General features: G+C 41.5%; 1 protein-coding gene across 2 annotated transcripts; it reads left to right on the plus strand.

Moving 5' to 3' along the window:
- The first annotated feature begins 428 nt into the window (after nt 1-428).
- spock3 (SPARC (osteonectin), cwcv and kazal like domains proteoglycan 3) lies at nt 429-17,310 on the plus strand. Of its 2 annotated transcripts, XM_080520275.1 has the most exons (11): nt 429-535; nt 698-820; nt 9,420-9,459; nt 11,469-11,577; nt 12,284-12,392; nt 12,492-12,600; nt 12,825-12,938; nt 13,055-13,276; nt 14,409-14,471; nt 14,570-14,707; nt 15,870-17,310. In XM_080520275.1, the coding sequence occupies exons 2-11, from the start codon at nt 698-700 to the stop codon at nt 16,025-16,027; spliced, it is 1,185 nt and encodes a 394-aa protein (XP_080376401.1). In that variant the 5' UTR covers nt 429-535; the 3' UTR covers nt 16,028-17,310. The 2 variants fall into 2 exon arrangements, with proteins under 2 accessions (XP_080376401.1, XP_080376400.1); XM_080520274.1 differs by lacking the exon at nt 429-535 and having other exon boundaries at nt 589-820.
- The last annotated feature ends 301 nt before the right edge of the window (nt 17,311-17,611 follow it).

Genomic DNA, 17,611 nt, shown 5'->3' on the forward strand with positions numbered 1-17,611 from the left:
GGTGGTTTCTATTAAATCATGAATTCATTTCATGAATTTGACATCCAGTCACATATGTACATTGACATAGCTATATCTATACATTCCATAGACGCATACATACATACATACATACATACATACATACATACATACATACATACATACATACATACATACTAATAAACATACATTAATTCATACTATATCCAGTTAAATGCCTGAAAAGGGGTAGGAAGACGTAATACGTATCTAATCCCCTGACGTTTAGTTACATACAATGTAGTAAAAGTTACAGAGAGCTGCTATACAGAGAAGATCTCCGATCATGTTGACGAGAGGGTGAATAAAAAAAAAAAAAAGAAAAGCCCGACAGAGCGCGGGGCGGCGCGCACGGTGCCATGCGCGCTCCTGAATTGTGCTGCGCACAGACAACCGGTGCGGAGTGTCAGAGACAGACAGAGAGGGAGGAGAGGGCTGCTGCTGCTGCTGCTATTACTAGTGACAGAAAACGGCAGCGACCACATACAGTCTGGAGAGCAGCTGATGCGATAAGGTAGGGGGTGGGTGGGTGAAAGCCGGCCGTGGTATTGTAACGCATGTTGACGTTCATCGCTGGTAGCATGCAGATTGAAGCGCTCCTTGTTTTCAGCGCGGCTGCGGTGTCCTACAGCCCGATCCAATGTCCTCTCCCCGCGCTGTTGTTGTGTGTCCGCAGATGCTGAGCGTCGCCTTGCTGTGTGTGTGCGCCGTCGCCTTCGGACGCGTCTCCGCTCGCTCCGACAGCGGCAATTTTTTGGATGATAAGTGGCTCACTGAGAGATGGGATAAATTCAGAGACGTGAGTAACAATCCGAGTTGGTATTATTATTTAATTCCCCCCACCCCCCCCCCCCCCCCCCCCCCCCCCCCCCCTGTTATCCCTCCCCTAACCCCCTCCACATTAACTCGCTTACACCCCCTCTTCTCTCCCCCCTCATTGGTTTGTGATCATGCGCTCCTCGTTTTGTCGTGTCCGAGCGGCGCGTCACGCGGCCCGTTGTGGTGGTTTTATCACACGTTCATCACTCGCTCCACTGAGACTGTAAATACACCAATAACGACAGGGGACAATCCATGCCTGTGAGTGTGTTGTTGTTGTTTTTTTTTTTTTTTTTTTTTGCGATAGCAGTTTCTGCTCCACGGAGATAGCCGAGGCCTCTTCGGTACACAATGGCACTGTGCCGAGGCTGAGAGACCGCCGAGTCCCCCGAAAGGGGCCCTAATTACTGGCAGGTATACCAGCGATAGGCCTACCACGTCCTGAGTGGTGAGAATAAACACCTGCCATGAGGCAGAGGCAAAGCCCGGGCACATTTAAGCCAGGGTATTCTTTTTATAACGTTGTATTGTGTGTCTCTCTGCCTCTGTAACATCATGTTAATTCGTCCCAAATGATAGTGTGAAGTACAACAAGCCCGTTTAAACCCACAGACACCCGATGGGATTATTAAAAGAATCATACAAGAGGTTTCACAGCATACGTGTCCCACATTTGTGTCTCCCAGTGGTCCCTTCTTTCATCAGTTTAATGTGGGTTTAGTTTGAACTGATCAGATGATAAGACTCTTTTGCTCCAGCAGACTTCTGCAAGATGCTGTCTGTCACTATTACCATGACATGTTTATTTTCCTATAGAGGCCACTGAATGCACGTTGTCCTGTCACATACTGTACATCCTCTGATCATGTGGCCCGACTGCCAAGTTGCTGCAAATGATTATTGCTTCCATGCTTTGCAGTGACACATTGGATCTTTATGTAAATCAGACAGTTATATTTAACTGGTAAAGTGCTTGTGTTCATGGTGGTGTCAGCAACCTTACGGCACATATTTGGGCTTTAATCAGTGCTTTAAGATGCTTTAGCGAGTAATCACTTCTTTGTATCAGCTATATTTAACAGATAAAAGTCTGTGGAAATTCTCTTCTAATGCAGTGCCGTCTTCGAGTGGTGTGTATTTGCTCAAAAGATATCTTGCCTCGAGCTACAGATTAAATCGTTCCACACAACTGGAACTGAATTGAGCACGCTTGAACTTGTACTCACACACACACACACACACACACACACACACACACACACACACACACACACACAACACACACACACACACACACACACACACACACACACACACACACACACACACACACACACACACACACACACACACTTAAAAGATTAGAAATTGGCTTTTTGTAAAGGATTTGTGCTTTGGTGATGCTGAAAGAAACAACAGGGTTCATGCCCTGTGTAAAAAATATTCTCCTACTTTGATGAGTAGTTGTACCTTCAAACTGAATAGTCAAAATCTTTTCTGACTATGTGTCCTTGATATATTAGCTATCAGAGAATAAGAGCGATTCACAGAGAGCAGTGACACTTGTTTGATTTTTTAAAAATCAGATCGAGTTCTGTCTTAGTTTTTGTTTTCATAGGTAACTGAATTCTTCCTCTTACTTTCTATGTGACTCACATGTGATCGCGTGAACCCACCGACTCAGGTGGACCCATGTGACACTCTTGAAGTCCAACTATTGAACAGGATTTGGATTATGCAAATGGGGTGTTAGGACCAAACGTTAAAGAGGAACTGTGATTAGCCAGTTGGCAATATGCTGTGTTACTTAGGATTGTACCTGGCCGCTATTTCTGCTGCGCAGAGCCAAAGATCGCGTGTGTGTGTGTGTGTGTGTGTGTGTGTGTGTGTGTGTGTGTGTGTGTGTGTGTGTGTGTGTGTGTGTGTGTGTGTGTGTGTGTGTGTGTGTGCGCGCGCGAGTATGTGCTTGGGTGTGTGTGTGGAGACATATATATGTATAACAATTAATGGAGATGTGTTATTTTTTATGTGAACAAAAGTCATTCTAGTTTTGTAAATATCATTTGATGGTAGAGACATTTTTTTTTAATGTAGAATTTGATTTTGGTTATGATCTAGTTTAATACTAGGGGAAATGAAGGTATCATCTCCGAGTAAATACCCAGTGATGGAGACTAAGATGGGTAGATAGGTTGATGGTGTATTGAAGTGACACAGAAAGATGAAAGAATGTGAAATGATTGACTGAGAGCGAAAGACACAGCGTGTATTCAGGTCTGCTTTAACCTTGAAGCTCAGGCATTAGCAGTGGAGGGGGAGTGATGAAGGCTTTATGTGCTCTGTATATACGTACATGCGTGGCGTTCATTTCCTGTTTTTCAAGCTATGTCCTCGATTGTGTGTGTTTGCATGTGTGTGTTTACTGAGGTATTCTTCTCAATAACAATTAATCGAGTTGAAGCCTTGCCAAACGTATTCATCTTTTATTTGTAAGTCTTTTCTAAACCTATTAAGTCCCTCCACAATTAAAGGATGTAAAAAATCCTTCACGTTGTTTCCTACAGATTTGTTCCTTCTGTTCATCTTTGTAAACATAGCTAAGATTCATTTGGGTTTTATATTATGATATTTGACTTTGTGGAGCAGTTCTCTAAAATCTGAATAAAACAGACTGGACTGTGGTACAGTAAACTCTATTTCTGGATTATTCTAGATACACTGGAGTTAGAGATCATGCCAATGTGATTGAAGCAGCCATGACAATTCGAAACGCATGCTACTTCTTACTGGCACAATGCTGTGTACATTTTATGGAGGTTACAGCTCGAGGGGCCAGTTAGCATGGGAGAGCTATGGCTGATTGCCATGACACGCGGCACACAGCGTGTGAACTGTCAGACGATGACAAGTGCGCTTCGGAGGTACATGGCCTACATACTGACTCTTTTCAGGAAGAGAAAAGATCAAGCTGCTTTATTAGGAAATTACTTTTAAATGTGATATCATGATTCATTAGCGACTCATTACAAAAAAAGAAGAAATATCAAAAGAAGCACAAAGTCTTTGGCTTCCGCGTGTTACTTTTCTTTTGTGCACTTTCCTACATACTTACTGACTTACTGTTGTATGTGTGCATTAGTGACGAGGGTGTAAAGGTCACATTTGCATCATTAAATAAAACTTTGATTGATAGCAAATTGACAACAAAACATGAACACGATGGTTGCGACACCATAAAGTTCTGATAAATAATATTGTGAATGTAGTTTTATCACAATTGAAAATATTAAATATGAGTGCATGACAGTAAAACACGTTAAATTGCTTGATATTTTTAAAATATATATTTTTTTAAGTTGGGAAGGACTTCACAGTCACATTTAACACTTGATTTACAATACAATACAATACAATGTAATACAACAAGCAGACAGCACCTATTTTCAAACAGCTGGAACAATCCTGGTCTCTTGTTTAAAATGACTCCTGTCCTGAAATATGACAGGCTCATCCCACATCCAATAAGCACAACATTCATTATTATATCGGTACTCTGCAGCAATGCATCCAAGAATCCACTGTGATTTGGGGCGAAATGTTGTTACACTCTGACTTAAATATTATATGTTCAGCATGTACTTTTACTTTCTTCTTTCAAGCAAGAGCCATAAGTGGGTCCCCTGCTATGTGCACGAGATAACATCTTGGCCACTGATGTACTGTAAGTCCTGTTAGGATAGCTAAAAAGCCCAGGGCGCTTTTATCTGTGTTGGTGCCATCTCTGTTTTTTGACGTTCTGCCCCTCTTGCTGGACCTCGGTGAGCTTACAGCACTGGCACAGAGGAAGGAGATACACCCAGAGAGAAGTCTGACAATGATAGGAAAAACATAATAGATAGACAAAACACCTCGTTATGACACAGGGTTGGAGGAAAAATAGCAGCTTTTGCAGACCACGCTTATTAAAGCAGATTATACCATTTCATCAGTCCCACTCTTCTTTCCTCTCCTCTCGCTTTGTGTGTTTTTATTGTGCGTGTCTGTCGTGTGTTGTTTGTGTTGTGGAGTGTGAATGATGTAGGGAAGGTACAGAGCTTGAGGCCTTTTCCACTTCAAAGCACCTTAGTGTGGATTTGTGTGTGTTTGTGCGTGCATGCATGCATGCGACAAGCTTCAGCAAGACAAGCACAGGGAAGCATGTACATATTTCTCTTGTTGGACGTTCAGCGTGAAGGCAGTGTGGATCGCACTGGAAGGAAGGAAAGCGATTAAGAAGCAATTAGGACAGTGCGAATGAGATCTGTGAAAATCCAAAGTGAGAAAAGTGGTTATCAAAAACAACATATTAAAAAATAGTTTCTTTTTTTTTTCCTTGGGCATGTGGATAAACTCACATAAAATCAATGAGCACAGCAGCAAATTAGGCTAACAAGCCAAGAGTGGCCAATTCACTGTGTTTATTTGTGCAAAAGAAAAGGCTGCGACGACTGTGTGTGTGTGTGTGTGTGTGTGTGTGTGTGTGTGTGTGTGTGTGTGTGTGTGTGTGTGTGTGTGTGTGTGTGTGTGTGTGTGTGTGTGTGTGTGTGTGTCGGGGGGGGGCAGGAAAAAGAAAGAAGCGATAAATTGAAAAGTTGCTATTTTAGAGTGCACTCAGGAGACCATTAGACCGACTGTCGAATTTTAGGTTTTCTGTGTTTTTTAGAGAAGTGGCTGGTTGCATGTGCAGTGAAGTGCATTCATCCGGTTATTTGATGTTTTGTAGTGCTGACAGATTCTGGCACTAAAGTCAGTGCCGTGATGGTAAGTTTGTTTGTTTACAGAAGCTGTGTGTGTGTGTGTGTGTGTGTGTGTGTGTGTGTGTGTGTGTGTGTGTGTGTGCGTGCGTGCGTGCGTGCGTGCGTGCGTGCGTGCGTGCGTGCGTGCGTGCGTGCGTGCGTGCGTGTGTGTGCGTGTGTGCGTGTGCATGAGTGCGTGTGTGTTGATTCCATTAAGGAATCAGACCGCAAGCACTTTTGTTGTCTTGACTGGTCCAGAGGGCTTGGGCCCCCATAATGCAATGTTCTCATTATTCAGTCTCTACCGGCTGCAGAGCGAGAAGGGACCGATCCTGAACAGAGACAAATACCTCACTTTACCATTATCTTTGCTTAAGCTTTCTCTATGTGGGTTTTTTTTTAATTCATATATATTTAATTCAAAGTAATACAACAAGGCAAATGTTATCTTTGCTTTTCAAAAGTGAACTGTAGAGAGAGGTGTATCATGAGTATGGCGAAATCTGTTCTGCAGATGCAAAGAGTCACAGGTATCCGGGTCAAAGGACAAGATGGAAGAAACCCTGACATTTGAAACAATAAGGATGTGTCGGAGTCAGAAATATTACTCTGGTTGCAATACAACATTTAAATGGACTTATTGGAATCAAAGCACATGTCAGTCTATTAAATGTGGATGCCTGAACGTGAGACACATGATTGAAACTGCACCTTCCAAATCAATATGGCATATAGTTCAACTCTCTAAAGGTGGGTTACATTGAATACAAAACAAATAGAAACAAAGCCCATACTTTATCAAAAATGGAATTTATAAAACATATCAGATGAGAGTAAGTAATTATACCATCTCAGAAAAAAAATACTTTTTTAAATATAATTATCGTGAGACACTTCAATAAAGTTTAGACATTGGTAACAAAAGTCTGAAAAAGTTATGGAAAACATTTGCGAGACCATTTTGCCATGAATGAGGTGGATTAACAGCAAGTCAGTAACATGACTCGGTAAGAAAGAGCCATCAATGGGAGGGTGAGTAAAAAAAAGAAGGGTCACCAATCTGTTAATAACAGTGAAAGAAATTCATAAAAATGTATAATTAATAAAGGTGGTTAAAATCTTACATCGAGATGAGATCGAAAAATCTCTCTATGCACTGCACTAAGCCTAAGGTCAGTCTCTGTGGCTCGTGATCTTCAGGTTTGTATACTTCAACCCCCAGCACGAGCTGAGAAACACTTCCACAAATTACGTCTGAGAGCAGATTCCCCATCAAACCACGAGTCCAAACTAAAGCTGTGGCATGCAAAAAAAAAAAAAGCCTCTTTGCATGGCACAGCGAGAATATCCCCAGTTTCAGTTTGGACTTGGAGGGTTTTTTTTGTTTTTGTTTAGTTTTTTTAGGCAGAGTTTGCATGTTGTGTCCCCAAGTTAACTCTCAATTGTCTGTGCGGCTGTTTTTGCCCTGTGATGGAGTGGCAGCCAGTGCGGCGTGTACCCCGTTTCACACACTGTCACCTTGGTTTGGCTGGAGTTTGAGTTTTTGTCTGAGGATACGGCATTGAAGGTGGATGGATGGACGATGTGATCTGAAAAAAAACCCAACAAAAAAAACCCCTCTGTGACGAAACAAACCAACATTCTGAAATACAGTACTCTGTAATACAACATCCGCAACATCTGGACACAAAGGCATACAAAGCAGTGGAAATGTTGTTACTGCAGCTGCCAGTTACAACTTTTTATAGATTAGACTGTACAATACTTTCCTCTTCTCCAAAATTTGTAAAGTGTTTTTTTTTCTCTTTTTTTTCGAAGAACATTTGGCCTTGTGATTCTTTGGTTTGTCTGTTGCAACACAAACAAATAACTTCTGTATATTGAGTTTCACTCTGGTCTTCCCCTCTTATACCGTATATACAGATAAACCCACACTAACACACACCCAACAAAGACATATCTGTTCCTCTTTTAACTTTTGTCATCTTCAGATGTCAAATATGTACATTTTCCAGATTCCTCAGTATATCTCGTTATAGTATGACACACGCCATGCCACTGCTGTCCTTTTTGACACAAAGCCAGTTCTAAGCTCTCCCAGAGTGACATTAACCAAATCCAAGTCAGCGTAGTTGTCTCTGATCACAGTCACATGCCCGCAGTCACTGCGCTGTGATCGTTGTTCAAAGCCACAGAATATCAATCAAAAGACATTTCTTGAGTTTTTCAGCAAACTAAAAGCTCTTTGAACACCCAGCAATTTTTTTGGGGGGGGGGGGATTTGAGGATTGTGACACTTCTTTCTTTCAATTCTCCCGCTGTTGCTGAGAGTACCAGCACTTTTCCAGGAACAGCTTCTTCTGACCCCTGAAGTTGGAAATCTTCCTGGGGAAAACCATTTTGTTCTTCGACTATTTTTAGACGTAGCATTGGGGAATTTGACCCGGCATGTGAGATTTCCTCATTGGTGTGCTTTGAAGGTGTGCTTGGAATGATCTACTTTTTAACTGTACGCGTGTGACTTGACTTAATTCCTAGATGATATACACAATTCTAATGTATTAGCTTAAATTATGTATATATTTTCAGAATCGATATAAAGGAAACATTATGTTTTGTCACCAAAGTCATGGAAGTCATGTGAAATACAGCTAATATAATAAGGATAAATTAATTCACAGCTCACAAATGACCGATCAACTACAACTGCTTGATCCAGACTATGCTCATGGGGGGGGGGGGGGGGGGGGGCTGATGTTTATTCCAGGTGGACTAAAGGCAGAGTCCATCATGTTTTTGTTGCATTTATATTTATGTCAGACTAGAAATGAGAGTTTAAACACATTATGAAAGGCTGGTGCTTGATAGATAAAACAGATTGGAGAAAAAAAAAGTAAGAATCAGTGGAAGTATGAATTAAATTGGATCTCCGATGTCAGACAACGTAAATACAACTCACGATATGCTTCTTTGTCTTAGCGCCATTTACCCTTTTATCATTGCATCCTAAGCCTGCACCTGCTGGGTGTGTCTCCTTCTCTGTCCTTCTACTAAACGCTCGCGATCACTCACCTTTGCGCTCTGTGCAGGGCTTATTTAGCCCAAGGGAACACGTTCACCGGCAATGGACGGCATGTAGGACAGCTTTCTGGCAAGATTATTGTCAAGGCACATTATAAAATATATATATATAAAAAAAAACAACAATACATTGAACTAATTACATTTATCTTTTAACCTGGACTTCACACTGTGTGGGTCTAAATTGTTCTCTGTAGCCAACACATTTTAATGAAATGACATTATTCACACATTTGTATCAAAGGTTTTTTTTCCCTTCAGTTTGGTCCACTTCTCTTAAAAAAACACAAAAAAACACACACACAAAAGATTTGTATGTACTAAAGCCAAACGCATGAATGAATGCACTCGCATGCACAAACAGGCCCCTTGTGTTCAGAATATTTCAGGAAGCTGCTGTCACAAGATTAATATTACGTTACATGATAAATGCATGTTCCCTGAGTGTATATGGTGTGGCTGTGTGTGTTTGATTCACATGTGCGCATTTTATTATGCAAAGTTTCCAGTCAAACAGAAAAACCTAATCTAAATTAATTCTCTGTCTCTGTAATGCTTTCTCCCGAAGGAAGTCGAGGTTTGTACGACTCATATAATAGCGCTCTCTGCATGAGAGCCATTATTCTTGATTCTGTCATGTATATTTTATTCAAGATGTCTTTTGAACAATGTTGTTGTTTTTTTTTTTTACGATTTTTGTTGTATTGATTATCCATCTTTCAGGAGCCTGGAACATGGACTCCATCCAAGCCCTTCGATCAAGGTGGGTGTGAAGGAGAAAGTCAAACCTGAAGTGGCTGTTGCTGTGGGCTGTGTGAGAAAACAAGCCAAAAAAAACAACAAAAAACAACAAAAAAACAGAACGTGCCCAAAGTGCCGCCGGCTGTTCCTGTACAAATTGTTACATTTGTTATTTTAGAAAAAGAAAACATTAGAAAGCTTTGAAATAGATTTTGGGGGCTATGCCAGAGTACATAGAGGATGGGAGTATGGAATAGAGCTGATGAGACACAATTTCTTATTTCAGTACAGAATCACCGTGAAAAGGTGAAAAGTCGCTGGAATTGAGAGGACTTGTTAAAATGTGGGTTAAAACAATGTTTTGATTCTAACTGTGCTTCGTGTTTGAGAGTTATAGAAGTTTATGGTCAGTAGTTCATTGTTTGTTTTTTAAGCAATTTCCACAAAGTATTACACATTATGACATGACCAGTATATATATATACTATATATATATATATATATATATATATATATATATATATAAATCAAGCATGTGTTTGTGTTTCAAAGAATTTGTTCAAATTAGAACCCGTAAAAAACACATCAAAGGTAAAGATGTTTTCATTGCATGTGAAAAAGGTGTTTAAAAGATTTGAACATAGATTTGGTAGTTTATGATGCTGTTTAAATTTCCAGTGAGATCAGATTATTTGTTTACCTTTTATTTATTTCCTGAAATGTCCCACCTGTTCCTGAAACACAGTGATGAGCACTTTCCTGTGAGTCACCTTCCCTTCTGTGGACAGTGTGTGACCAGCACACTAACGGTAAAAAGAAGCTGATCTCATCATCAGATTATAATCTAATCAGAGCTTTATGTTGGTACTGACATTAGCAATAGTCAGTACCAGTCTTTATATAACATGAAATAGAAGCTTCTTTTTTTTTGGGGGTGGAAACACATTTTTATATAAATTTGCCAAGTTAATCAGCTGTTGCTTTCAAGGTATTGCAGATTCTATTAACTACACAAACCAGGAGAAAGAAAGAAAAAAACAAAATAAACCAAAAATACATCTGATTAAAGTGCATACTACACAACTTTCTATTTTTAGATGGTCTCGTATGTCATTGTATCATGACAGTGATAAACTCTTACGCTCGAGATCCGCCAGGACGCAAACATATCCAGTCAAACTCTTGACTATCCCAAAACACACACACACACACACACACACACACACACACACACACACACACACACACACACACACACACACACACACACACACACACACGCGCGCACACACGTTAGTGAAACAATAGCATTAGATAGTGCGTTCAAGGATGGAGGCAGGATAATCTGCCAAAGCTGCTCAGGGATTACATTAAGGTTCTTTGGAGCAGAGGTCATTCACAAACTGTTCTGAGAACAGCTAAAGGCCTTGGATCCTGCTCACAGGTGGCTTGCTGGTGACTGACACAGGATCAGATGCCGCTACCTTGTCTTCGCTGCCAGCGATCACGCCCCCCTGCCTGAGTTTTCAGATCTAAAATCAGCGCTTACCTTCAGTGCCATACGTGGCTCCTCGCTGTGGGATCTGACATGTGGTCAGTTTGAGGATTTCTGCAGGAACATGCATGAGAACGACACTCGGTGCAGCCTGATCTAAGATCAGAAGTAGCCTCTAAAACCACTTCCATCTGTTTTTAGCTGTGAGGACGCATAACAGTATTAAGGCTTCAAGTAAGGTGTGAGAGTGTCAATGCCAGTAAACTGTGAGTGAAGAAGATGCGATGAGACCACGTTTAAACACACGCACGGACAAGAACAAAGCCAGATCTCTCAAATCTACCCACTGCTCTCCTGACAGTGAAATCAGAGTTTGAACAAAAGAAACTTTGCTTTTCTCTGTGTTTACACATTCTGTCTCAGTTTTTCGAGGAAACTTTGTGGTTCTGCTTTATTTGCACACTCACACACACGCAGCCGATAGACACACATTATAGCCATTCCTGATCTACAGTATCTCTGTTCTGTGCTTGTAGCCCTTGATCCAGCCAAAGATCCCTGCCTGAAGATCAAATGCAGTCGCCACAAGGTGTGTGTGGCTGAGGATTACAAGACTGCCTCGTGTCTCAGCCAGAGGAGAGTTAGGTGAGGACACACGGCTGCTTTTTTTCTCGCTGCATTCATATGTTTTTGTGTCCAACCAAATTTATTAAAAAAAACGGAGAATTCGAGCCTAATGAAATCTCGATATAACATAACATCCAATCCTGCTTCTCCCTTCATTTTTTTCCCCCTGCTCACTTGGTCATTTATTCAACATGATAATAAAGCGGCAACGCCAGAAGGGGCGGCTGTTTTTCTTTCTTCTATTTTCCAGCTGCTTTACTGGTTGCCCGGCTCTCTTGTGACTGTTGTTTGACATTACTGTTTCGTCCAATTACCAGGGCACTGGCACTGCCTTACAATGGACGCAAAGTCCTGCCAAGTGATATGAATGGGTTTTTGTATGTGTGTGCGTATGTGCGGCGGTTCTGTCTGGGACACTGCAGACTGGGCAGAGGACAGTAACACCACACTGACCTCATTTCTCATTCTTTGCACCAACACAATTCCCCCTACACAGTCAAAGCAAATCAGAAAATAATCATACACAAATCCTAAATCCTTGTCTCATTTCTGAAATTGATGTAAGAACAAGACAATACACCACGGACAACAAAATGGTTAGAAAACATTAGTTTTCGGACGAAGCCGGGGTTACGCATTCTGTGTGCAACAGTGCACTTGTGGGACGTGACACATTACCTGAAATCTGTTGTCTTTTCTTATTTTATTTCAATTTCTCCTGCAGTTTTAAGGATGCTAATCTGTACCAGAGTCCAGGGTCTAAGTGCAAACCCTGCCCTGTGGTTCACCCCTCGCCTGTTTGTGGATCTGATGGCCACACCTACTCCACCAAGGTAAAAAAAAAAAAGTTTTCACCCACGACTTTTCAATTCCTCCTTAAGAACCTCACATCTTAATTTTGCTTCCCTTCTGTCTCTGCTGCTGGTGATCAGTGTAAGTTAGACTACCAGGCGTGCATCACGGGGAAGAAGATCAGTGTGAAGTGCTCTGGCATGTGTCCTTGTCCCTCTCAGCCTGAACACAGTTCTGTGGAGAAGAAAGGTACACCGCTCCGCACCAATTATTGCACTTAAATACTTTCTCACTGTGCTCAAGTCAATGTTTCAATGAGGTTTCTGCCCTGCGTAAGTGTCTGTGACACCGTCATTTTGAAGGGTTTGGAGGCCCCTGCGCCGTCGCTCATTCTGACTCTCATCTCCATAAAGAGGCTGGGGTGGTACTGAAGCATCACCTTTCTGTCATTAATCATTCGTAATATTCCTCAGTTTGCAGTGAGTCGGATCTGAAGGAGGTGGTTAGTCGCCTGAGAGACTGGTTCAGAGTGCTGCATGAGAACAGCAACCACAAGAGAGTCAAGATCCAGAAGCCCGAAAAAAACAGTGAGTCCCATTGGCAATCAGCAAAGTGGAGAAATTAAGAAATGCGCATTTTTCATTCCCACGTTCATTTTGAACACAGCTATAACTTACTGCCATCTGCCATTTCTGCTCAACAGAGTTCGAGGTCGGGGCATCCCCCATTTGTAAGGACCCTCTGGGCTGGATGTTCTCTCGCCTGGACACCAATTTTGACATGCAGCTGGACCAGTCGGAGATCAGGAGCCTCTACCTGGACAGGAATGAGCCGTGCTCTGACGCTTTCTTCAAATCCTGCGACACACATGCCGACAAAGTCATAACCAGCTCCGAGTGGTGCACAGGCTTTCAGAGATACACAGGTATGACGCCTGTCAAAATAAACCCCTTTAAATGCACAACAGTGGCCACTGCACACGGGCAACAGATTCCCTTTTCCCAAAAAATATAACAATAATAATAATAGTCGTATATAATGAGAGTTTATGGAAAATGTTTAGATTTATATATTTTTTTTTTAAACCAACAACAAAGGAAAAAGAAGGCTATTATATAAACTGTCTTTTGTAAACATTATTATGCACATATTGTATTTGTAAATGCTGGCTTGCACTTTGTCTGGTCGCATGCTTTTCTCAAGCGGTTGGTTTTTGGACGCCCTTTTCAAATTCATTTTAAAGATTTGAACCGGCTTTACCTTCACAAGAAGCAGCTACTTTCTATCTGTGTTTTGCAACCGCGGTCCTGGGAGTTAGCGCTCTGCATGTTTTCATAGATCTCCTGCTTCACTGCACCTAATTTACATGAATGAGTTGTTATTAAATTCTGTAGAGGCCTGATAATGACACATTCATTTGAATCAGCGGTGAAGGAGCCGGGAGATGTCTGATGCATGCTGTGCAGAAGCGCCTCAAGAGTACGATAAGGAAACAGCGTTTTAAGTTCTGTTATTTGGCTCAGTTGATTTGTCTGACTGATTGCTAATGTCTGTTTCCTCCCTCTACTTTTTCTTCTTGGGCTTTGTGTAGTTGCTTTGAGGAACGCAATGCAATGGTTAGCCAAGTAACATGATAGCCAAAGCCTCTACAAAAGCAAATTGTAATGAGCCAGAACTTTTCTCCGACAAACTTCTACTTCTCCTGCTCAGTCAGAATAGCGTATTATTTTTTTGAATATGTGCACCGTATTACTGTAAGCTTTAAAACACAATGTAACAATGCAGCGCAATAAATAGCCTAACGTACTATTGTATGAAACTCTGGTATGAAAAATAGTTTTCTGGGCATGAAAGGACAGCATTTTCTGATGAATCACTGGAGCTGCACTTGGAAAAGCAAAGGCAGCAAGAAGACAAACATCATGACAAAAGCAAAAAGTGCAGAGAGAGAGAGAGAGAGAGGGAGAGAATGCAGGACTCATACAAACAGATGCCTTGCCCAAAAAAAAGCCGACTTCTGCAGTTTGTTGCCAAAATCCCTTGTCTCTCCCTTTCAGATTCTCCGTGTAAAGCAGAGCTGTCCAGTATCAACAAAAAGCAAGCGGGGAAAAAGCTACTTGGTGAGACGCACATAGAGAATAACAAATAAGCACTCCCCAAACATTGTGCCGCCCTCCCTCATTGTCTGGCATCTGCGCGTTTCCGCTTCAATTTGCAGGTCAGTATCTGCCGTCCTGCGACGAGGATGGTTACTACAGGTCCCACCAGTGCCACAGCAGCAGCGGGCAGTGCTGGTGTGTGGATCGCTATGGCAACGAGGTGGCCAGCTCCCGTACCCATGGTCCTGCAGACTGTGGTAGGCAAAAGCACTCGAGCCAAACAAAGAGATGCCACAGTGTTTATGGATTCAATGGTCCCAGAAAAGCTTTTGTCTTTCCTTTACATGTTAACTAAGCCACCTGCTGCCATCTTATGTTAACAGTTAACAATCTAATGTATTCTGAAGGAGGAGAACCTCATTAATTGTGATCAATCTCAGACCATCTGACAGCAACGTACAGTATCCCCAGCACCTATTATGCATTAACATAAGCGTCGGCTTGCCTTTGTAAGATCTGTTTGGTGCAGTCTGGGTGTTGGTAGTTTATCTCAGCTGTTTTGTTGTTACAATTACTTCATGAATATAAATTCTGGGCCATAAATTTGCATATTTGAAAAAAAAAACAACCCCCACTCAAATCCAGATTAAACAGCAGGTAGCTGATGTAGCTTCACCTGAACAGTTCAGCGAACTGGTCACACCGACTCTGTAATGACGCAATCATGTGCTTTTCTTTATGTCCACGACGATGAAGTATTATTTAAAAGCTGAGCCAGTGCATCGACATCATGACACTAGTTGCTACTTTGTCAATCAGACGGGATTCTTTCCGTCTGAATGGTCAGGCTGTCAAGGTCGCAACCATAGAATAGTTTCATTCTCTGGACCAATCCCATAATGCTTTCACTGTGCCTATGATAGCTCGTCCAGCTTTAACTGGAAGCCTGCTCGCATTAAAGTTGGATTTGTTTTCTTGACAAGCACAGCACGTTGTGGCAGCTTTTTTTATTTATTTTTTTCTCCTGCAACAACCAGCCATGCTTTGCAACCGCTGTGTTTCGAGCCTCACGTGGTGAAGTACTGACAAGTGGAAGCAATCCGCTGTGAAGTTTGCAATGATTCTGCTCGAATCATAAACAGAGTTACACCACTTAAGGTCATAAGGCCAATCTAATCAGGTAGAAGTGTTTACATGATGCTATTTTGATCAAATCATTGTTTGATCAGATTAAATATGATATGATATGTGAATGGAACATGAGTATTCACTATATTGCTGATACTTAAATGAGAAGAGCAATCCTGTTCTTTGTAGATATGGCTGTATTCATCATTTCATCTCAATTTTGATCAGAAAACTGAACAGGCATACGACTCAAAATGTTTAATTACTCTTTGGGTTTGTTGTCTATTTCAGGAGTGATTTTGGAGTCCTCCGGGGACCTCGGCAGTGGAGACTCTCTGTTTACAGATGATGATGAAGATTCATTCGACCTCAATGACCAGGCTGGTATGGATGATGAGGACGATGAAGATGAGGATGACGACGACGACAATGATGAATATCTGTCGTAATTTTTGGATAAAAACAAACAAAAAACTTAACAAAACAAAAAAAAAGACAGAAAACTGTTTGTTTGGTCAAACTGCACGTTTTTAGGTGATCCCCCAAGCAGATACTTAATCATACTAACAGCCTATGGACTACTCTCTGTGTATTGTTTGTTCATAAGTCTACAAAAAAAAGAAAAAAAAATATTCCTGACAAAGTTTTTTAATTTCTCTTCCTGTTTAGATATAAAAAAAAAATATGAGTGGTTAATGGCACTTGTTTACTTGTGTGTCAGCCAACCAGATAATATGACAAGGAATCATAGACGACCTGCCCATGGTTTGGATTTGGTCACATGTGCAAAGACCTTTCCCCTCATTGGACCAGTCTATGTCCTCCAGTGTGTCCTGTCTTTGTGCAGCACTCTGATGCCTGAGTGTGTTGATGCCTGAGGCGCAATGTTTTAAAGAGATTTCCCCTCTTCTTTCCTTTATCTTCCTCCTCTCCTCTCTCCCCACCGCTGTACTCCTTATCAAATGTTCCTGTGTATAGGTGGGATGATGTAGTTAAGAAAATATTGCACTCTTGAGGTTTTCTTTTGATCTTGATTTGTAACTGTGACTGTAACTGTGTGGGAAAAAATACAAGATAAGACTTAGACATGCTTCATTAGAAGAATTAAGGCAAAAAATAACAAACAAAAAAAAAAGAGGCGAAAAAACAATGTGAGTCAGATAACAATCAGAACCGGCATGCTAGCTGTTTTCACTGAGAAACAAATCAGGCTGAATCAATTCAAAGGCGCAGCAACAAACAAGGAAAAACAAATTACTGTTTGGCCGGTGGTGTTGGGAGGGCGGGGGATATTGTTATCTATTTTTCTAATCCATTGTAGGATGAATACAGAAGATGAAACAGATTTGTCTTAGCATGTCAAATACTGCGTTATGTTGTTTCCATCTGTAGAACCAGAGGCTAAACCTTTGCGGTGCGGCAGAATATAATGGAGCTTCAGGTGAAGAAATTCCTGAACGGATGAAACTACACTTGCATAGCTATCAAGTGCTTGAGCCACAAATCTGTTAATAAAAAAAAATAAAAAATTTGCTGACTTTTAATGGGTCACCGAGCTCCGACAAAAGTTTATCATAGAGTATGGTGTCAATGTTTTTCAATTTTCAGATATGATTCTCAGACATGCAGTCTAACAGAACAGATCTCTTGCACAGTAATAAAGCCACAGAGCCATGCAGACCTGTTGAAAAATATTGGGCAGGGGCGATAGGGAGAGGTGTGCCTTTTACCAGTGAGGACAGATGGGGGTGACTTGGGGGGGGGGGGGGGGGGGGGACGACATGCCTACTGGACCGACTTAAACTTGTCATTACACTGCATAAGAGTGGCTTCACTGTTAAGCCTGCTTACTACTTGGATTTCGGTATGGCATGTGTTTTGGGTCTCTCTTCTGGTGGTGTTACCTTAGGCCATACTTCTGATCTCTTCATTTGTTACATAGGATAGGTAGAATGTAGAAAAGCACAGAGATGCTTAGCCGTTAAGGAGTACAAAAACATAGATCCTGCTGGGTTTGAACCTGTTTTATATGT

Source organism: Blennius ocellaris (genome assembly GCF_963422515.1).
Source record: "Blennius ocellaris genome assembly, chromosome: 3".
Taxonomy (NCBI): Eukaryota; Metazoa; Chordata; class Actinopteri; order Blenniiformes; family Blenniidae; genus Blennius; species Blennius ocellaris.